Raw genomic sequence first — 22865 nt, 5'->3', positions numbered from 1 at the left:
AGCCTTTTTGCTGTTCTTGCAGTTGGTAGGATGGGGAAGCCTGGAAGTGCCGTCCTTTTGCAGAAGTGATGCTAGAGGCCATGCTTACAGAGATGCATCGAAGAAAGAAGGAACAGGGAGAAGTAGATGAAGAAAGAGCAAGAAGAGGCATGAGGAGAAGCAGAGCTGTGGGAAAGGAGACAAGGACATGGAAGCAGTTGGAAGGTAGGAAAAAAATCAGAGCATTAGAGAGTGTGAATGAAAGTGTGATAGAGAGTGAATGAGATAGCATGAAAGAATTAATTTAATCATGCTATAACATAATGGATGTGGTTTTGGTCGGGGGCAGCATTTTGTCCTAGGACCCAGGCACCACAATGCCTAGGGCCACATCTGGGTATACATATACGTATTGCTCATTTTATTCTTTAAACACCATTGCATGAGTGTATGATGTAGTACTTAGTAGATTTGCATCAATAAATAGCTTCTTAACAGTTTCTTGATGAGTAATAGTGATTCTAAGCATAGTAGTTACTGAAACATTATGAGAGCAATATGCTTTCCTTTTCATAGGATCTAGCTTTCAAATATATTAAAACTCAAATATTGATAAAACATGATGTAGACCTCAGGGGTCTTAAACGCTTATGTGGATCCTGTAAAAGATACTACACATTTGCTAAAGATACTGGCCTCTCTGGGTGCATTAGGACAACATTTACATTCTTGTTAACATGACATAGGAACCTAACAAGAAATTATATTTAAAAAAAACTAGAATATAATAGAAATGTTTTATTTATTTTTTGTAATCCTGAAAAATTTTTGGGGCATTAAAATTATTACCATCACAACATGTAGACTGATAGAGACCAGATAAAAGGATTCAGCTGATGTAAGCATCAGTGGTTTATATTACAAACAAATGATTTGTTTTTTACAACAATATAATTATCCTCCAAAAAGAAATAACAAAATTAATATGACTCCTTCATAGAGAAATATGAATCTGCACACTAAAACCAAATGAAATACCTTAAATTCTACATGCTCAATTTACCTTTATTAATTGAGTTTGCTTTTATGTGTTTCACTTCAGTGTTTGCAAATTATAAATCAAGTGAAGCTACATTGTTGGAGGTTTCAGTTATCTGCTACATAGTCCCAATATTTACAATAAGATATAATGTAAAAGCAGTCATGCAGTAAAAAAAGAAAAAGTGTTCTTTAGTTTTGTAACACACTGAGAAAATAATTATTCTTTCTGAGATTGCATGCCTACATAGCAACAAGAATCGCAAATTTATTTTAAAATACAAGAGAGAGACATGAAGAATGTAAGGTTCTTCATGCCTGCTTAGCTTAAGCATTGATGAAGTGATTATTAACAAATTCTTTTTTCTGAATGTCTGAAAAATAACCTTGGTCAACAATCTCTGGGGCTTGCACAGGGGTTGAGGTGGTGGAGAGAGTAATCAGACTACCTTTAATGTCAGAGATGAGGCCTGTTAAGACATACTTAAAGAACTAAACTACTTAAAGAGAATGGCCATCTAGATGAGGTAGATACAATAGAAAATAGGCATATTGACTTTTTCAGAATTCAGACCTGCCTGTTCCTTCATGCCTCCACCTTCAAAGGCGCCTGTTAATTTAATTACAAAATTGCTAAAAAGAGATTGATAATATTTGGACTAAGCTCGTTTGAGCAGGGCCCTTCTCACCTATTGTCTCAATTTGTTATGTTACATACTACTTGTTATGTCCTGTCTACCCGTTGTACAACGATACGGAATTTGATGACGCTATATAAAACAATAAATAATAATAATAATAACTAATAGACATTCACATTGAAATTTGTCAGGGATAGAGATGTAAAATTTGTGGAAAGTTTACAGCCATGGGAAAAAACATTTCCCTGTTTTTCTTTGTAAAAAATTGATTTTTTTTCTGAAAAATATAAAATAATGGAGTCATTTTACAAATTGTAATTTATTTTGTTACAACAGGAACACAAAATCCAGTGTTTATAATAAAAGTACAGCTTATTCAGTAAATAAAAAACTAAATGTGCTTTTTGCTTTACAAATGAAACAAGGTCTGTATATGTCAATTATACATGTCAACTATACATGAAATCAGAATATTTGTCTCACCATTTTACATTGGTGAGCATTAATAAGAATAATTTAGATTTAGAAAGGTTATAAAGACAATCTAATTGTTCAGATGAAGTTAACTCTCTTACCTGTCAACCGAGGCCTAACTTAGAGGACAGAAACAACCAACTTCTGTATACCAAAAAGATAGAGCTCAGCTACAACCAAACTAAACTGAGGCCTTTTTCCCTAAAGCGTAGGATGACCACATGTCCCGGATTGCCCGCAATGGGACTTTATGTCCCGGGCAGCCTCAATCAGGGACAATGCATTGTCATGGAATCAGTGGCCCCCAAATTAAAACACCATCCTTTTTTTTTTTTTGATGCGGAGGAGAGGCCTTGCACTCCCACCATAGGACTTCTGCAAGGTAAGTTAACTACAAAAAGGGGGATGGTAGATAGTGAGAAAGGGGGGGTAGATGGTAAGAAAGGGGAGAGGGGTAGATAGTGAGAAAAGGGGGGAGAGGGGATGGATAGTGAGAAAAGGGAGGAGAGGTAGCAAGTGAGAAAGGGGGTAGTAAGAATATTAAAATAAAGAGTGAAAATGAATGAATTAATGTGTGGATGCATTGTGTGGATGCATTGTGTGAATGAGTGAGAAAATGAATGAATTAATGTGTGGATGAATTGTCTGAATGAGTGAAAGTATGAATTAATGTATGGATGAATTGTCTGAATGAGTGAGAGAATTAATAAATGTGTGAAAATTCATTAATGAATATTTATGTGTAAATGATTGTGTGAATGCATTATGCCAATGAAAGTGTGAATTAGTGAGGGACTGTAAAAGTGTTTGTGTGTATTATAGATGTATAATTGATTTGTAGAAAGGCAAAGATGGCACAAGCAGGTTGTCTGAGCCTTGGGGACCAAGATGGCACAGGTAGGGTTTTTATGGGACAAAGATGGCACAGGCCGGGCTGTTTTGGGACAAAGATGGCAAGTCCTATCTGTGTTATCTCTGTGCTGGTCAGGTTGGGCAAGATGGCACAGGCAGGCCAGACTGGCTTTGGGGTGTGTAACCTGTGATCTATGCCTGTAATGCTGAGTTTTTATGTGAATTCCAATTGATCTATACCTGCAAAGCTAGGATTGTGTGTTATTCTGTTGATCCATACCTGCAATGCTGTTTCCATGTGTTGTTTATTTGATCTATACCTTCAGTGCTGAGTTTACATGTGATTTCCAGTTGATCTATACATGCAAAGATGGGTTTGTGTGTTAACTTGTTGCTTTATACTTGCTATGCTATGTTTCCATGCATTATTTAAGTAAGTAAAAGAGAGGTATGGCTTAGTGAATGAGGGAACATAGAGGACCTCTCAATGTCACAGTAGGGTCAGAAGGAGGGAAGACTGCACTGACTCTCACAGTCTTCCCCTAATCTGCAGTCACTGTGGCAAATATTTTTCTTTGGTGTGGTAGCAAAGGGAATGAATGCATGCTAGGGAACATAGAGCGTGGAGCAGGGCCCAAGGAAATGCTTGCCTAGGGTCCAATTTTTTCAATATAAAATGTATTGTCAGCAGGGTCTGATATTTATTTATTTTGTCAGGAGGTTTCTAATATTAATATATCGGCAGCAGGGGCTAATATTAATACATATCAGCAGCAGGGGGGTAATATTAAAGAACGGAAACTAACTGCCAGTTCAGCTGTTATTCTGAAATCATATTCCAATCATGGTCTTTACTTCAAAGAGATAAAAACATATTATGTTGTTAAAAATGCATGTCTAACGCATATGTATATATATATATATATATATATATATATATATACATATGTATATATATATATATATATATATATATATATATATATATATACCGTATTGGCTCGAATATAGGCCGCACTTTTCCCCCCCACTTTAAGTCTTTAAAGTGGGGGTGCAGCCTATATTCGGGGTCTAGCCCCCGACGCTGGGCAGGCAGCGGGGTTAGGATACAGATCCCCCGCAGCGGTGCAGGGGACCTGCATCCTACTCTCCGATACGCCGAGACAGCCTCCCCTGCCAGCACTTTCAATGGGGGGAGTGCCGGCACGGGAGGTTGTCTAAGCAAATCGCGCAGACGTTCACCGGCAGCGGCAATGCGCGCGTAAACAGCCCCCGCTGCCGGCACATCTGCACGATGTGCTTTAACAATCTCCCTTGCCGGGAATTCCCACGGGGGGAGTCCTGGCAAGGGAGATTGTTAAAGCACATCGTGCAGACATGCCGGCAGCGAGAGGTTGTTAACGCTTGCATCGCCACAGCCGGTGAACGTCTGAACGATGTACGCTAACAATTTTCCTTGCCGGCACTTCCCACGGCGGAAGTGCCAGCACCGGAAGTTTAATACGCGTACTGCGTAGCTGTCCCCTGCCGGCCCTGCAAGACCCCGGGGAGTCTGCACCGGTAAGTCAAGGGGAGGGACCTCTTGGGGGCAGAGTGGCAGCATATCTCAGGGGGGGGTAGAGTGGCAGCATATCTCGGGGGGGGCACATCTCGGGGGCAGAGTGCATATCTCAGTGGGGGTAGAGTGGCAACATAACTCGGGGTGGCAGAGTGGCAGCATGTCTGGAGAGGGCAGAGTGGCAGCATATGTCGCGGGGGCAGAGTGGCAGCATATCTGTTCCACTAAGTGGTTTTTTTTTCTAAGAAATTTTGTTCTTTAAAAAAGCACCTAACTTTTAGGGTGCGGCCTATATTCGGGTGCGGCCTATATCCGAGCCAATACGGTATATATAATCTCATGGGCTTCATAGTGTGTCCCTGAATGGCAGAAATAAAATGTGGTCACTCTACTAAAGCGTTCCTACAGACAGAAATGCATATTGATGCTATTTGAGAATTGCATTCTATTTATTTTCTCAGAATTTGCTTGTCTTGACGTGAGAGAATGTGCAATGACTTGAAACGTTACATAAAGTCTCAGAATTCTTTCATAAAGGCATTCATGTTATATAGTTTGAATACCATGTCATAAAAATATTACATATTCCACACTCCATTTTTTTCCAATGTTTCCTTAAAAAAGGCTTTAAAAAAGAAATGGACAAAAACCCAGTTTTTTTCCAAATTTTTCCATTTTGTTTTTCCAGGCCTTCCCATCTCTAGTCAGGAAATCAGTAAGAACCCCTGGATGAACTATGTTCAATGTTAAATATCATCATTAAACCCTCAGACGAAATTTATATAATGAATACCTGGGGATTCCAATAGATGAGGGGATAAATGTCACTAATTACACCCTGCTGGCCACTATTGATGTGGAAAACTTGTACTCCTCCGTCCCCTATGAAGTGGGTTTGGAGGTGTGCAAGATCATCTCAATGATAACGATAAGAAGTTGAGATTCATTTGAGATTCATATGTACTTGCAATGTGGAAGTCACCTTTTTTTGGATCTATATATTAGATATGAGTGTACTATACTCACAACCGATGTGTAAAGGAATCAACAAATAATCTACTTTCAGCCTCTAGCCTAAAAGCCTTATTAAGGGTGAAGGTTCAGAGATAGACAATTATAAAAAGATGATTCAGCAGGGCTACCAAAAGTCTAAGCAGACGAATAGAGAAAGATGCGGCAGCCGGCCCATCTCCCCAGCGGCAGCTCACATGTCCGGGAGCGGAGGAACTGGTCCTCCCTCCCCAGCGACCCACAAGATTCCCTAACCCCAGCTGAAGCACTGGCAACCGGACAGAGCATCACTGGCCTCTGCCCAGCACCTACCAAAGCTGCAGGAATTCAGGGAGATACAGCGGCCGACCCGCCTCCCCAGCAGAAGCAGGGAGGTGGAACAGCCAGTCCATCTCCCCAGCGGCAGAACCTAATTCCAGGACCGGATCAACCTGACCTCCCTCCTCAACGGCAGCAGGAGCACCAGGGAGGGGAAGCAGGAGGCATCACTCCCCAGCGGTACCCGGGAGATGGCGCAGCCGGCCCATCTCCCCAGCAGCAGCAGGAGCACCAATTTTGGGAAGGCATTGATGGGCCAAATAAGCTGACTGACTACGGAGTCAACCCGTTTGGGGTCTCATCCTGTGTCAGTCCAATTCGGAGGTGGGAGAATTGTGACGGAAGCCTCCATCACTGGGACCACTGGAGAAGCCTGACTGCCAGCCTCCTCCCTATTGACTATGGGCCCTGGGTTTGTAGAGACTTCTGTGGCTACCCCCAGCAGTATCATCTCATCACCGGCTAAAGGGATTATCTCCAGCAGACAGCCAGGATCTGCCACCAGGGAGTGACTGCCATTGTTTCAGTTTAATGTTGTAAAAATCAGTCTCCCCCCCCATTGTATTGTTAATCCCGTTACTGCCCCTGTTGTCTCTGGGAGGCAGATTAAGGGGGGCGGTTTGTGTCCCAATATCTTGTTTTATGTTAATGTGTGTTTTGCTGGGTATATCCAGCTCTGTGTGTCCAAAAGAAATCAGTCTTCGTTTGGTTTTACCCTACACTGAGTCTCGGCTAGTGACTGGGGAACCGGGGAAAGTGTGTTGTCCCAGGCTAAGGGAGCACAAGACAGGGGAGGTAGTCGGTCAGACTAGCCAGCTCCGTGACAGCCATTCCCCTGTGGTAATAGCAAAGACTGTTAGAGAGTCATCCAGAGGGTCCAAGGTGTTGTGAATAATAAACACCAAGCCAACAAAATTAGAGGACATAGGAATGGCAACAAGGTGTTTCAAAGATGGTATTTGACCATATGAGAGACATCTTGAGTAAAAACCACAAAAGTTCAAGTGCCCAACATTTTTTCTGAATGGCATGATTCAAATAACGGAGAATTACAGGCTAGAGCAGTCCCAGAGGGAGAGACTTTTTCACCAATCTGCTTCAACATAAGAGCAGATGGATAAACACTCTAACTTGTCTTGCACCTATGTGCATGTTTCTGAAAAGTAAAAGAATAAAATATAATTTATATAATAGAAATATAATTGATTGGTTTCTGCTCCTTTTTTTTTGTATAATGCAAAGCCCCTTGACATATACATATATTGTTTTACTTGAATGGGTAGATTTTGTTGTAGCAGTTTATTTAACCTTTCCCTTTAAATGTTTTCTGAGTTTTTTTGTGTATAAATATAGTGATGTGTTTATATAGTTTGTCATGTTTAAAGGATAATCGTTAATTTCTAACGATAATTTGTTTTCCCTTAGTCCTAACGGCAGCATAAGAGGGGTATTACTGTAGCTGTGAACAATTAGGACAGGTGGAAAATTAATGATTTACACAATTAAATAAACAATTAACCCACTTACCCCCCCCTATAAAGGGAACTCCACCCCTAACCACAGTGTGCTATAACAAGAATTAATTAAAAAATATAAGAGGGAGGGATATCAGTGTGCTGCCATTAGGACTAAGGGAAAACAAATTATCGTTAGAAATTAACGATTCCCTTACGTCCTACCTGGCAGCACAGGAGGGGAAGTAGCTAGAAGATTACCTATGAGGGATGGTCTTCTGGCTGAACGACGTTCAGAACAGACCGCCCAAAGGCAGTGTCTTCCGAACATCTTCAATTTAGCCTATAATGGCTCATAAAAGTGGAGTTAGAACTCCAGGAGGCTGCAGCACAAATATGTTGAAGAGGGATGAGGCCCCTCTCAGCAGCCGAGGTAGCTACCGCTCTGGTAGAGTGAGCGCGGACAAAGGCAGGAAGAGGCAAGCCTTGAGCTGAGAAGGATTCTCTGATGGCTTTCTTTATCCACCTGCTCAGGGATGGTTTAGAAGCTTTAGATCCTTTGTTCCTGCCAAAAAACTGTAGAAAGAGATTTTCATCTGTCCTGAAGACACCGGATCTTTGTAGATAGATCTGCAGACATCTGGAGACGTCAAGAGTATGTAGAAGAGATTCTTCTTCTGTTGAAGGATCCGGGTGAAAAACAGGTAGAGAAATTACCTGATTAATGTTCTAAAACGAAGGAATCTTCGGTAAAAAAGCTGGCAGGATCCTTAGGAGAACCCTATCAGGCAGGAATAGGGTGTAAGGCTCAAAAGGCACAAAGAGCTTGCAACTCACCAATTCTCTTGGCAGAGGTGATCGCCACTAGGAAGGCAGCCTTCCAAGAAAGGTACTTCATGTCCACGCTTTCCAGTGGCTCGAAGGGGGGAGAGCATAACCCCCTGAGCACGACAGTAAGGTCCCATTGAGGGACTGGTCTCAGGATCTTAGTTTTTAACCTTTCAGCTCCTTTAAGGAACCTCCTGATAAGAGGTTCTTGGGACAGAGGTTTTCCTAGAAAAGCCAATATGGCTGAGGTGTGCACTCTGAGTGTAGAGGGAGCTAGGCCTTTATCCAGTTCATCTTGGAGGAACTGTAATATGGAAGAAATGGTGGATCTGAGAAACCCACTGTCAGGAAACTGGGTCCATATGGACGACTGTAATGACCCAGCGCGCCCAAAGATGGAGTTCAGGAGTTCGGCATGCAGTAGCAGAGTGTCAGGACAGGGCCTGGTGCAGGGCGACTGCACTCACCCGGGTTTTGAGCATCTAGGGTTATGCAGCCAGATACCAGCGCCCTAATATAGCAGCAGATGTAGACCAGAACGAAGTTAAATCCTGCAGGCACCCTGGAACAGGCATGAGACAAAGCACAAGACTCATGTGCGGGATGCTGCAGGCTGGGAGTGTGGAAGCTAAGCAGAGTTTATAGAAGAAACATAACAAGCAAGGGGTAGGGAGACCAGGCAAGAAACATAACAGACAAGATATACATGATACAGGGCACATGACAAGGAATAAACATAACCAGACAAGATATGCATAATACAGGGCACTACATGGAACAAGACATGAACAAGACAGGACACCCCTCTACCGGGGATACAGACAGGACAGGACAGATCAGGACACTCCACAGGTACATCACAGACTGACACACACAAATACAGAAACCAGCCTAGGACTGTTTGAGAACTATTGGAGATTCCGTCACATCTTATGGCCATAGTATGCTTAGCCCATCACTATGCCAAAGTACTCCAAAGACGGTGGGTCCTAATGCTAATCCCTGCTGACAGTGGTACGAAACAAACCAAACATGTAATCCAAACACACATAGCACTGAGACATACCTTTAGACTGCAGACTGAGACAAACAGAACACACGGGTGGGGCACACCTTATAAAGGAAACAAAGCTGAAGCAAAGAGCTGAAGCAGAAACAAGGAATGGAACATCAGAACAGAGCAAAAGGAAATCCATAGTGAAAAAATGCATCTAATCCGGTTGTAAGCTCTATTAGTAGACTCCGCTCTCAAATGAGACAAAGTCCTCAAGACCCCAGAAGAAAGTCCACTATCCTTCAATAGGGAGCTGTCAATCTCCAGGCTGTCAGATTGAGAATTCTCAGATCTAGGCGAGACCCTGTGCCCAGAAACACAGGGTTCTCTGATATTGGAAGCTGCCAGTACAGATCCTGACTCATGAGCTGGGTGAACCATGACCTCTTCGGCCAGAATGGAATTATCGCAATATCGAGGTCTGGTCCTGTCTGATCTTCATCAATATCCTTGGTGTCATGGAAATTGGAGGGAAGATGTAAGCCAGCCCGAACCTTCAAGGGATGGACAGAGCATCTATCGCCCAAGGATTGTCCTCCCTGTATAGGGAGCAGAAGATCTTCACCTTGGTGTTGAACCTCGTAGCCATTAAGTCGATTTCTGGCATTCCCCACCGAAGAGTAATTTGATGAAATACTTCCTGGTTTAGCGACCACTCGCCTGGAACACTGAGACCCCGACTCAGACGCTACCACATTGAGAGATCCCCGAATGTGGACTGCAGAGAGGTGGGAGAGGTTCTGCTCTGCCCATGATAGGATCCTTCCCACTTCCTTGAGAAGAGGTTGAGATCTCGTGCCACCCTGTTTGTTGATGTAATAAACCACCGTCATGTTGTCTGAACAAACTCTCACCGCTTTACAGCGGATTTGAGGAGCAAAGTGAAGGAGTGCCAATCTGATTGCTCTGAGCTCTCTGAAGTTCGAAGACATAAGGCTCTCTGGACGGGACCAAGTACCTCGTACTTGAATGTCCTCTAGATGGGCTCCCCAACCTAGAAGGGATGCGTCCGTGGTCAACAGAATCTTTCAGATGCTCCCACCAACTAAGGGAGCAACGGACTTGAGGAGACAGGGTGCACATTTTGTTCAACCCTAAAGGGTTGCGATTCCAAATGCCCAAAACTTCTGATTGGAGAGGGCATAGGTGCCAAAGGGCCCAAGGGACTGCATCCGCAGTCGCTGACATGTGCTTCATAAGCGTTCTGATGGACACCGACTGAGGGGTCCTTAGAGAACTGGTGGCTCTGACAACCCGATTGTGTCTGTCGAGAGACAGAGAGAGAGTCATCCGGGTCAAGTGGATTATGAACCCCAGAAACTTCCTGGAAGTGGATGGAACCAACTCAGACTTTTGGTAGTTTACTATCCACCCTAACTGGTGGAGAAAAGCCAGAGCCTGCTGAAGATGAGAATGCAGAATTTCTGCAGAAGCGGCTTTTAGAAGCCAATCGTCTAAATATGGGACGATTTCTAGGCCTTCTAGTCTCAAGATTGCTACCACGGCAACAACAACCTTGGTATAGGTATGCGGAGCAGAGGAGATTCCGAAGGGAAGGACAGCAAACTGAAGGTGTTTCACTTCGCCACAAAGGGATACAGCCACACACAGATACTTCCTGTGGGCTTGGCAAACAGGAACATGTAGATAAGCGTCCTTCAAGTCTATTGAGACCATCGCGTCTCCCGGCTGTAAGATATTTATTACAGAGCGGATGGACTCCATGTGGAATTTCTTTCTCGCTATGAACTTGTTCAAATAGCGTAGATCTAAGATCATCCACCAGTCTCCTGTGATCTTGGGCACTAGGAAAACTGGTGAATAGACGCCGAATCCACGCTCTTCTGGAGGAACTTCTGTATATAGGCGTGGATAGATTCCTCTAGGGCTCTTTGCCTCTCGCGCGAGAGAATCCTTGTCAGAACAAAATTCAGAGGCGGTAGGGAAACAAAATTTATTTTGTAGCCTGACCAGACTACATCTAACACCCAGAGGTCTGGTATGGACCTCTCCCAAGCCTCCAGAAAAAAGATAGACGACCTCCCACCGGAGGAGGGGTTACCTCCAGACTCTCTGGCGCCAGACTCTCTGCGTCAAAAGTCCTTTCTCTTCTCATAGGACCCGCGGGAGTGACCTGCTCCTCTCTTCTGAGTCCCCTGATGCCATTGGGATCTAGAAGGTCCCTGGGACCTGGATCCTCTGGACAGTCTGCCCCTCCCTCTAGAAACCTGCTGGGGGAGGGATTTGCCTTTCTTGTCAGAAAGGCCCTCCATGATTTTGTCCAGCTCACTGCCAAACAGCTTGCCAGGTTCATAAGGCAACCCACAAAGCGAAAATTTGGAGGCGTTGTCCGCTTTCCAAGGTTTTAACCATAGGGGTCTCCTTGCAGCAGCAGATAGCGCCATAGATTTGAAGGCTAGCTTCAGATGTTGAGGCGCAGCATCCGAAAGGAATTCCACAGCCAGTTGAGCTGTTTTGAACTGCTTCAAGATCGTCTCTTGGAACACCTGCATCAATATCCGACTGGATTTGAGACTTTCAGGTGCGCAGAAAATTAGTAACCTCACTAGAGGATATAGCCACAGTAGCTGAGGCAGAAGCAGCCGCATAATTGCGGCGCAAGGAACACTCTATGCGCCTATCCATGGTATCCTGTAAAGATATCCATTATCCGCGGGTACCACGGTCCTCTTGGACATCTTGGCGATGGCCATATCGACTTTAGGGGAAAGAACCCCATGGGCGCTGCTGGTCTACATTAAGCGGAAACATAGATTTTGTTACTCCTTCAGTACCGGAAAGGTGCGGACGGACGTCTGCACGCACCCGCCAGTCTCAGAAATCTATACCTACCAGGGCACGGCCCTTCTCTGGTCCTGCTGATATAGGGGGCGTTGCTAGACAGGGCAGGAGGCTTTCTGCAGTGATGTCATCTGAGGGGCGGAGCTTGGAGAAGGCAGTGGATTTAAAAATCAGGAAGTGCTCTCTCTAGTTACCCTGTTGTGGTCTTCGTGCTTCAGTATCGCTGTGAGTTTGTTCCTGTGAACAGGAATGGATTCCTCCCCCTCAGCAGCTAAAACGACTACTGGGGAGGCATAGAGAACTCCAGGACATCACAGAGGAGACTAGCTCATCAGACATGAAGATAAGCAGCTGGGAGGAGACATCCAAACCAGTCAGGTATAGATCCAGCACAAACACACAGATAAAGCTGGGTGAAATGAGGCCGTCCTGCGGGCATAGCAGGGCAGCAAACAAAAATAGGATACACAATCCAAACAGGAGGGCACCTGAAAAAGAAAAAAATAAAGGTTAGCAAGCTAACACAAGGTCTCACACAGAGACCACCACCTGTCCCAATATGTCCAAAGGACAGAAAAAAGCACACTGTGGTTAGGGGTGGAGTTCCCTTTATAGGGGGGGTAAGGGGATTAATTGTTTATTTAATTGTGTAAATCATTAATTTTCCACCTGTCCTAATTGTTCACAGGGGCAGTAATACCCATCTTGTGCTGCCAGTTAGGACGTAAGGGAATAGGTAGTATGTACCGCTAAGTAATTATGAGTAATACATTGGGATGTTTTATTTATGTGCTTTTTATTCATTGGACATAGGATGTTTAAACATTTATTAACACAGTAGATTATGCTAACAGCTGATTGCAACACTTTGTGCAATATAAAACTGATAATCAAGACACTTCATTATGACCTGGACAAAGCCTTACCAGGAGGTGGAACTTACATTCGTCCATTTTACTACTACTATGGTCCTCCTGTAATGCTCAAGTTTGTCTTTTCCAATAATCTTTTATTTCGAGTCCCGATTTGCTGAACGGAAGCACAGCACACAGTGTGGTCAGCCTTGACTTACAAGTATCTTAATAATGGAACTATGTTATGTTGAGTCCAAGGTCCCAGGTTTGATGGCCGCTACCCTGCTCATTTTTTAAGGAAGTGCAGCACACAGACTGTCCCAGTGTGACAGAGTCAGTCCCAGTGTGAAAGTATCCTCATAACAGAGCTTTATTGTGTAGAGTGCCAGGTTCCAAGTCTGATGGCTGGTACTCTTTTTCCAAAGTAATGTATTAATTATCTTTCCAGTTCATTTTAATTTCCTGCTGAATATTGGTGTATTGACACCTTGGAGCTGGATATATGTGGGTGCAGAGGCGTATCTAGGGTATGGCAGCTATGGCTCGTGCCATAGGCGTCATTTGAAAGGGGGCGCCACTGAGCGGCTTTTAAACGCCGTCTTTTTTTTTTTTTTTTTTGCGGAGGAGAGAGAGGGGCGCCTAGCAACAGTGTTATATATGACGTTATATTTCGGCGCTCAGCAGTGAAGCAGCGGGCACCAGAGAGCGGCTTTTAAACACTGTCTTTTTTTTTTGATGCGGAGGAGAGAGGGACTCCTAGCAACGGCTCGGGTCCCCTCGTTCTCCCCCCGTATCAAAAAAAAAAAGACAGCGTTTAAAAGCCGCTCGCTGGTGTCCGCTGCTTCACTGCTGAGCGGCGAAATATGACGTCATATTACGGCGCTCAGCAGTGAAGCAGCGGGCACCGCAGCAGTGCAGGAAGACAGAAGACTCCCGTCGCTGGACCTCAAGGTGAGAGAACTACAAAGGGGGAGAGGAAGAGGGTAGTAGGGAAAGGGGAGTGAAAGGGGTTAGAAAGTGACAAGGGAGGGAGAGGGGGTAGTAAAGAGTGTGAATTAATGTGTGGAAGTTTGGACAGGGGCGCAATTTCAGTGCTTGCCATAGGCGCTATTTTCACTAGATACGCCTCTGTGTGGGTGGGTGTCTTATCGGCAGTCTTTTACCAAGTGGGATATGCTTCTCCTTCGCTGGTGATATATACATATTTTTTCCAATCAACATTTGTGTGTGTCATTACTAGAGGCATACTGCACCCAATAATACAATATAGTGAAGATGAAGATCTTATATAAAGATTCTGACAGTTATTTTTTCTGAAATTTTAATGATCGATAACCACAGTTCATACATGTAATGTACCAAAAGAATAATTTTGATCTCACACTTAAATTTGCTCAACTGCTTCAATGAATTACAGTCTATAAGAACAAATAGCAAAATGTATGAGAGGAACAATAAGGTGACAAATATGTCACCGGCAGATATGTCAGAAATAGTTTTACCTATAGCTAGTGCATTGTCCTTTTTGTTTATACTGACAGTGCAGCTATTTTTGATATTTTTAATGTAAACATTTACCTCTAGGAAACCAAAGGAAGTTTTTATCTTAGTGTGGAATGTCTTAAGGAATAGACATGTCCCAAACTTAGTATTAGTTTTTTATATTCCCATCATACATGGCCGAGAATCCACATAACAGCATTATCGGTTAGGTTTTGTGTTGCTGTCGGCCTGACTATTCACACGCGTCCCCCAATTCTTAATTTACCCCACGCCTTCCTGCATAGACCGCACCTCTTCCTCTGTAAACTTCACACCTCTCTTGAGTACAGTGATCCCACCCATGCATAGATTTGTCAGGTTGTTTGGGGCCAAAAGGAACACATTTGGGACATGCACATTTTGTTTTTTCAACTTGGAATTTTGACATCTAATCCTCCTGCCCCCATATCCCATTTGGGACATCATTGAAGCCAGTTCAATTTACACAATCAAACCATATATTTTTAAAACTAGACACCTCAGGACATTTCAAATGCTGGTATTTTAACTCTTTTCCATGTACTAATTCTGCCACCAGCCGTTATTAAATTTTATAGTTGTACTTTTTGGTGGTGTTTTTTCACACATAAATTCTACTTAAGTTATAATTTAAGAACTCCTGCTATGTGTCACTGCCAAGCAAAACCCCAATATGTATTAAGCAACATATTCTGACTACAGCGATGCATAGGTTTGTAGGTTGTTTCGGATGTAAAATGCCACATTTGGGAGGCGTGCATTTTTTGAGTTTTGACATTTGGTCAGTCTATGCCCATGTCCTATTTGGGAGAGTTGAATTTTTGAAAACTAAACACCCATGGGTATTTTCAAATGCCCTTATTTGAACTCTTTCCTTGCCACATGTTTGTCAAGATCCAGCGCAAATTTTTGATCTTGCTCATAAAAATAAACTTTCTTTTTTATAAATTTTTTTGACTTTTTTTCCATTTTGTTAAAACATGATGGTTCAAAACAAACAAAAAGCATCTCCTTCCACTACAGTAGAAACATTAGAAAAATATTGTAAAATGTAAAACTTTAACTTTTAATTGGACAACGTTAGCACTATTTTGTATTCATTGGTTCCCTATAGGGTGCACATGAATCTGCTTGTTTTGATTTGTAAAAGAAACTTGATGCTTTCCCTGATGGTGACATCAGTGAAGAATTAGGTTACATGTTACCACATTATTTATTTCTTAACATTGTGATTAGTAATCTGGACTCCATTGACTTGCATGATTGAATGCAGCATCTGTAAAATGCCACATTTGGGAGGCGTGCATTTTTTGAGTTTTGACATTTGGTCAGTCTATGCCCATGTCCTATTTGGGAGAGTTGAATTTTTGAAAACTAAACACCCATGGGTATTTTCAAATGCCCTTATTTGAACTCTTTCCTTGCCACATGTTTGTCAAGATCCAGCGCAAATTTTTGATCTTGCTCATAAAAATAAACTTTCTTTTTTATAAATATTTTTGACTTTTTTTCCATTTTGTTAAAACATGATGGTTCAAAACAAACAAAAAGCATCTCCTTCCACTACAGTAGAAACATTAGAAAAATATTGTAAAATGTAAAACTTTAACTTTTAATTGGACAACGTTGGCACTATTTTGTATTCATTGGTTCCCTATAGGGTGCACATGAATCTGCTTGTTTTGATTTGTAAAAGAAACTTGATGGTTTCCCTGATGGTGACATCAGTGAAGAATTAGGTTACATGTTACCACATTATTTATTTCTTAACATTGTGATTAGTAATCTGGGCTCCATTGACTTGCATGATTGAATGCAGCATCTGTATTTAACCTACAAGGGGAGCTCAAAATTCTCTGTGCACATTTTTTAGATTTTTTCACCCCATTTAAAAAATGTGCACAGTACTGTATAATATATACTGTATATATTAAGTCACTAAAAGCATTGATCATTTCTAAACCCAGTGACTGTTTTATGTCTAATACCACATTTAGTTATAAAAGTGCTACATTTAGTAAATATAGAATTGAATGAAAAAATGGATAAAGTTGTGCCTTAAATTTGAATACATAGATTACAAACAAGTGGTATGCCAGAGTGTTCTATTTAAATATACTCAGAATTCTTTAGGTAGGACCTACATTATTAGTGGTATAGACAATAGCTAGACAGTAAAAAGTAAAAAGTTAGAATATTTCTGAAACGTGTCAGAGTAATAGGTTGGAAAATGGTAAAGTAATTGTATTGTGTTTTCATTGCTCAGATATCACCTATGAAACTGGGACATAAATTCTAATTGCCTTGGACAGTAGAAGCTGTCAATCCATGAGAGCATATCGGAGGCTGCTTTGGATACATCAGTAACCTAATTACAGACAGCCTGGCTCTTCACCAATATTTTAACACTTGATTTATTTCCTGCTCAAGTTGTTCAATAGACCTAGAGTTAATTGGTTTCCCGAATGAGTGTTAAAATATAAGGATCTGGCTTCATTAAAGGAAAGCTACGTTATAAGGCTTCACTGAATTTAAAGTCCATTAGCAGGTTAGCAAGATTAGCCATTTGGGCTTCATGAGCAAAACTTCAACTCTAGAAGGAATTATTATTCAGACCAGTTTCATGGTTTGTATGCTAAGATACTAAAGGAATATGGCACAAATATATTTTAAAAAGGCAGACATGTATGGAGAAACTGAAAAGGAAAGAGCAATTGTAAACAGACTTACATGCTGACCGGGTGATTTGCGGAGTAGCTACAAAAGAATAAGTAGTAATAATAATAATAATAGAGTTTTGCTAATGTTACCATTTTTTTGTTTCATGTACAATCCTACGCACAAGTAAGAATGAATTTAGTTTGGGTGTTTTTATTTGTGTAGATCATGTAGAGGAAAGCTATGGTGTATAGAACTGAGAAAAGAGAACTTGCTGTAATATAGCAATCAAGAATGTGGAATATTATATGTGGATACTGCCTCCCCTAGTTTTAGGAGAAGGCTAATTGGAATGTACCCAAACATTCAAATCATTATCTAAGCATTTTAGCTTAATACATTTTAAAATGAATACATTTTTAAATTAATACATTTTTGTCAAATTTTCTACAGTGAAATGATTGTAGATATGTCTAAAGTAATTGTTAGAGTATTTGTATATTGGACAATTTACATTTTAAAACCATTTTTGGTGTTTATTGCTAGCATTATTTTTTTTAATTATCCCTCTTGTATGGCTATGGCCATAATAGATTTGTGGGACTTCTGTGAGAAAAGTATCAACTGAACTAACCACATGTAATGCACAGCTTGTAACAAAAATGTAACAATAATCTACAGTCTAATGTCCCATTTGTGTCTTACCTGACACAAAAGTTGCAGTAATTCTGACATTAATGGAAGAACTTTCCTGCAACTGATCGATAGCTTCAAGCAGCCCATCAGTGGCAAGAAAATGCTCCATTGAAATCAATGGGAGGACTTTAAAAATGTTCACTGAGGTCTAAACAGAGCCCCTGCACTCAGCCCTCACCAGAACCAGTGCATGGTATTTTGCTAGGTGGATTTGGGAAAGAGGGAAAAGCATTTTGGGTGTTTCTGCAGATTACCCCCAGGCATTTGCAAAATGAACCACGTAAATATTTAAAGAGAACAATCAGACATATGTAGCGCCTCTTTAAATGAAAATAATTTTCACCAGTGATAATTGGCCTGAAGCCCAAACAAGTAAATTTGAATCTACCATGCATGTAAAATGAATACTCTGTCCACAAAGAGAAAGAAAGTGGGAAAACCTGTTAACTTTTTACTGAATAAAAATAAAGGGAATAAAAACAATCAGATAAGACTCGTATTCAATAATAATAGAACTAAATTGCTTACATGTTTAGATTGCAATTTAGTTCTTCCACAGACAATTTAGCATATGCAAAATGTATCCAATTCTGATATTTAAGTGCTGTATCCATATTATCTTTTATTATATTTATTTTTATTCAGTAAATAATGAAAGTTAGTTTTAAATGTAATATTTTTTTTTCTTATTTTTGTATTTTGTTCAAGTAGACCATCTGGTTTTACCCTTTTATTTGTACTTTTGATTAAGGCAAAGGGGATCTCATTTTTATGACAAATTTAGCTCAATTGTACCTATATTTTCAATTACTTTGCTCTTAGTTGGGTGACTTATGGCCTTACATGCACTATGGTTCTCTATTGAAAATGAGACGTGCAGTACCGTGATTCCACACGCTAACAGCGTAGGTAAATGTGAGCTGTTTGTTAAAATATGTGCATGGTGAGCTGAATTGTTAACCGATATGAGTATGAGATTCTCATCCAATAATTAATTTTCAAGTCAAGTTTCAAATAGGCCATTTATGTTTGTCCCAGGTTCTAGTTATTTTATCTGGAGTTCTAAATTCTATATATACAACCAGGACACACATGTCATACTGATAAAATTTATTCAGAATAGTAGTAGTTTATGTAACCTAAACTAATAATATATAAATGTAATGCACATAAATTAATATATAAGAATATTTGGCAGATTGAAAACACATATTACTTAAATGCCATTAAGAACAGGAAAACAAATAAATATACATTTAATGTCAGGTAAAATGCAAAAAAGTGACCTTGTAAGATGGTGATGAAATTAAACATTTGAATTTTGGAATAAACACAAACTAATTTTCAGATGCAGTGAAGTATTCTAAATGGAAATGTGCTATGATCTTCTATATTTTTATTTTTAACTTTGGACTGATTTCTAAATCTGGTGATGAAATGTTCTGAGTCATTTAGCAAGTCCCCATGGCCTTCAGTATTTTAAATGCATGTGCACTGGAGTTTTTTAGCACCTTTTGTAATTTTCTGGGGAAAATGCTGCATGAAGCAGGTGAAGCAATCTATACTTGGAAGCACATTGCTAAACTCCTAAAAACAGACTGAGAAATAAGTAAAGAGGAGCTGAATAAAAAACATTTTCAAAAAATATTTTTTCTTTATTTATCCATGATTCTCATTTTCCCTGTTTAGTGAACCCACAAAAATTGTATACTGTCTGTTCAATGGCAGCTAGGGCTTTTACCACACCTGGGAACCCTTAATATTCAGTCAACTGCGCAGATGGTTATGCCATCACTCCAACCCATAATCAGCTATTCTCAGCACAAAGCAGATCTATATAAAGTGCTTCACCTGCTAAATGTTATATTTATATCTATAACGGTGGCAAACAAAAGTTTCCAATAATGATCATAATAACAAATATTACTTATCAGGAGGTAGACATCTTAATAAAGTAGCCAGTTTACTTTATTAAGATTTGAGCTGTGATGGTACAACTTGAAAAGCATCAATTGTGAAGATCTTATCATCAAATCAACATGTGAAGGAGTCACAGACTGTCACAGCTCCAGACTGCTTGCTCTGCAAGTTTAAGATCCTGAGCCTGGTTTGAAAATTCTAAGGCTTGGGGTCAAACCTTGAGAGATCCAAACTATGATCATTGTAGACACTATTAACCTCCACTTTCGATACAGCGGAACCAAATTACTAACATTTATGTTTTTAATATATTTATAGGGTTATGATGACGGATTTGGTGATGATTATGATGAGCACAATTACGAAGCCTATGACAACAATTATGAAATGCAAACCGAAAGGTATGTTGAAACTGAACAACAATTATATGACACATTTTCCTTATCAGTTATTTCATAGTGTATTTGGAATCCATTTCATTGAATAGATATAGGATAAGATTTCAACAATCGTGCTTCTATATTTTCTACACTAATGTTACTTATTAGACTTGTGCATTTGGTAGAAATTGCAAATTTAACAACATTTATCGATTTTGTCAGTTTGTACCAATTTACGAAAACAAGGCCAGACCCTCTATAAAACTAACGAACCTGAAGCAAAAAGCTTTGCATTTTTGTTTGAAATTCGTGGGCTCTTCCACTCACACTCACACTCTCTCATATTCTCAGAATGTCTCTGTACCTTCTCTGCCTACCACTTCGGTGTCTTGCAGCTCCACTTCTGTGTCTCACATCTTCTTTTTCTTCATCTACTTTTTTTTCTCTCGTATTTCTTCCTCTACATCTCCACGTAAAGTACTTCCACTGATATGGTGGAGCTTCCATTGACGTCCTGTCCTCCGGTTGAAGAGGATGTCACCGGAATCCCACTATTTTGCCCTATGATAATTCTGTGTGAAGTTCCGTTAAAATGGCGGAACTTCTCGTGAAAACCTCTCCCCAGATTGGTGGATCAGGGGAGAGGACGTCACTAGAAGCTCCCCCATTTTGCACTAAAATAACCCTGTGTGAACCCCCCCCCCGTGGCAGAGCTTCAGGTGATATCCTCTCCCCCAACCCTCCAACCATTGGATAAGATATCACCAATAGCTCTGCCATTTTACCCTAAGATAAGCTTGTGTGAACTGTCAAGATGGAGGAGCATTTGGTGATTTCCACACCCTTGATCGGCGGTGGATGTTTGCAGATTATGGCCGCCAAAATGTGGATGAAGAGAGAAGAGAGAAGAAAGAAGAGAGAAAGGAAAAGATAAAAGAGAGGAGAAAGGATAAGACCATGAAAAACAAGAAGACAGACATAGAAGATAAACTGTGAGACACTGAAGCAGAAGTGGCTGGCAGAGAAGGTAGGAAGACATTCAGAGAGCATGAGAGAGTGAATTAAAATTAGTGAGTGAGAGTGTGATAAAGTGTGAGAGAGTGAGTTGGATGTCGGACAACAAATTTTGTTCCCAAATCTAATCATTAAGCATCTACACAGAATACGTAATTTGGTCTCATTGTCAGTGTATGTCTATGCAGATGGAAAAAGGTTTATTTGAATCTCTGAATATTGTCAGCCTTAATTTTGTGAACTCTCAGTTGAAGATCGATTGTGAACGGATAATGATTTAGCATAATTTACAGTTTTGTTTGTTCAATATCATTTATCAAAGTATACCCGCAAATATATGCATTCATCTTTCTCTATTGTGTGTTAAATGTAGGTTTCTCCACTATGGAGTTGTATTTTGTAAAAGTCCAAATAATTTATTGTTAGCAACCAACAGGCATTAATTATACATTATGCAGTGCGAATGTGGCCATTTTTGCACGAGAAACACGCCGTGGTTGACCTTTCACAATGCCTGGTTAATGCAGAAATAATTTTTCCTATCACTGCCCTTATAACTCATTGATTATTGAATAGCAGTAGATAACAGGAAGCCTATCACAGTTCTTATTTTCATAAATGCTTCTTGGCCAAACATACTTAGACACTGCAGAAAGCACATAAATAACAAATTCCACCAACATAAATAATTTTACTAAATAGATTAATAGTTTTTGAAAAACCCATGTAAAAGGTACGTAGAAGAAAACACAATTTTGTAATTCTTTTATTTAGAATTACTGATCAAACAAGGTGCTACGGTATATCGAATTAGATACATTAGACATATACCGTATTTGCCCGAATATAGGCCGCACTTTTTTCCCCCACTTTAAGTCTTTAAAGTGAGGGTGCGGCCTATATTTGGTGTCTATCGCCCGACGCCAGGGACATGCAGTTCCGGGTGCCGGGGAGGCAGCAGGGTTAGGATACAGATCCCCCACAGCAGTGCAGGAGACCTGCATCCTACTCTCCGATACGCTCAGACAGCCACCCCTGCCGGCACTTTCCACGGGGGGAGTGCCGGCACGGGAGCTTGTCTAAGCGCATCGCACAGATGTTCACCGGCAGCGGTGATGCACATAAACCCCCGCTGCCGGCACGTCTGCTCGGTGTGCTTTAACAATATCCCTTGCCGGGAATTCCCATGGGGGAGTCCCGGCAAGGGAGATTGTTAAAGCACATCGTGCAGACGTGCTGGCAGTGGACGCTATTTACGCTCCCCGGTGAACGTCTGCGCGGTAAGCTTTAATAATCCTCCTTACCAGTGCAGACTCCCGGAGTCCCGGGTGTCTTGCGGGGCCGACGGGGGACATCTATTCTACGCAGAACGGTATACAACTTCTGGTGCCGGCACTTCCGGCACCGGAAGTTGTATACCGTTCTGAGTAGAATAGATGTCCCCGCGCAAAACACCGGGAGTCTGCACTGGTAAGTCTAGGGGAGGGGGGCACATCTCGGGGGGGACACAGAGTGGCAGCATATCTCGGGGGGGGGACAGAGTGGCAGCATATCTGGGGGGGGACACAGAGTGGCAGCATATATCGGGGGGGGGACAGAGTGGCAGCATATCTCGGGGGGACACACACAGAGTGGCAGCATGTCTCGTTGGGACACACAGAGTGGCAGCATGTCTCGGGGGGCAGAGTAGCAGCATATCTATTACACTTTAAATTACTAACTTTTAGGGTGCAGCCTATACTCGGGTGCGGCCTATACTCGAGCCAATACGGTACACTAATTACGTGGCACAAGAGAAATATGGTTAATTTTA

At 41.3% G+C, this 22865-nt stretch overlaps 1 protein-coding gene across 3 annotated transcripts in view; it reads left to right on the top strand.

The window, feature by feature from the left end:
- Nucleotides 1-22865, top strand: part of LOC149302367 (KH domain-containing, RNA-binding, signal transduction-associated protein 2-like) — a 154332-nt gene that overhangs the window by 125157 nt on the left and 6310 nt on the right. For all 3 annotated transcript variants that reach the window (XM_089482595.1, XM_089482594.1, XM_089482593.1), the window contains one exon: nucleotides 19977-20059. In XM_089482595.1, the coding sequence (XP_089338721.1) occupies nucleotides 19977-20059 (83 nt within the window). The remainder of the gene's footprint in view (nucleotides 1-19976; nucleotides 20060-22865) is intronic.

This window comes from Sceloporus occidentalis, unplaced genomic scaffold, assembly GCF_023333645.1.
Source record: "Sceloporus occidentalis isolate IW3139 unplaced genomic scaffold, rSceOcc1.0.p SCAF_19, whole genome shotgun sequence".
Taxonomy (NCBI): Eukaryota; Metazoa; Chordata; class Lepidosauria; order Squamata; family Phrynosomatidae; genus Sceloporus; species Sceloporus occidentalis.
Note: the sequence above shows the minus strand (reverse complement) of the source record. Positions and strands in the feature narration are given on the sequence as shown.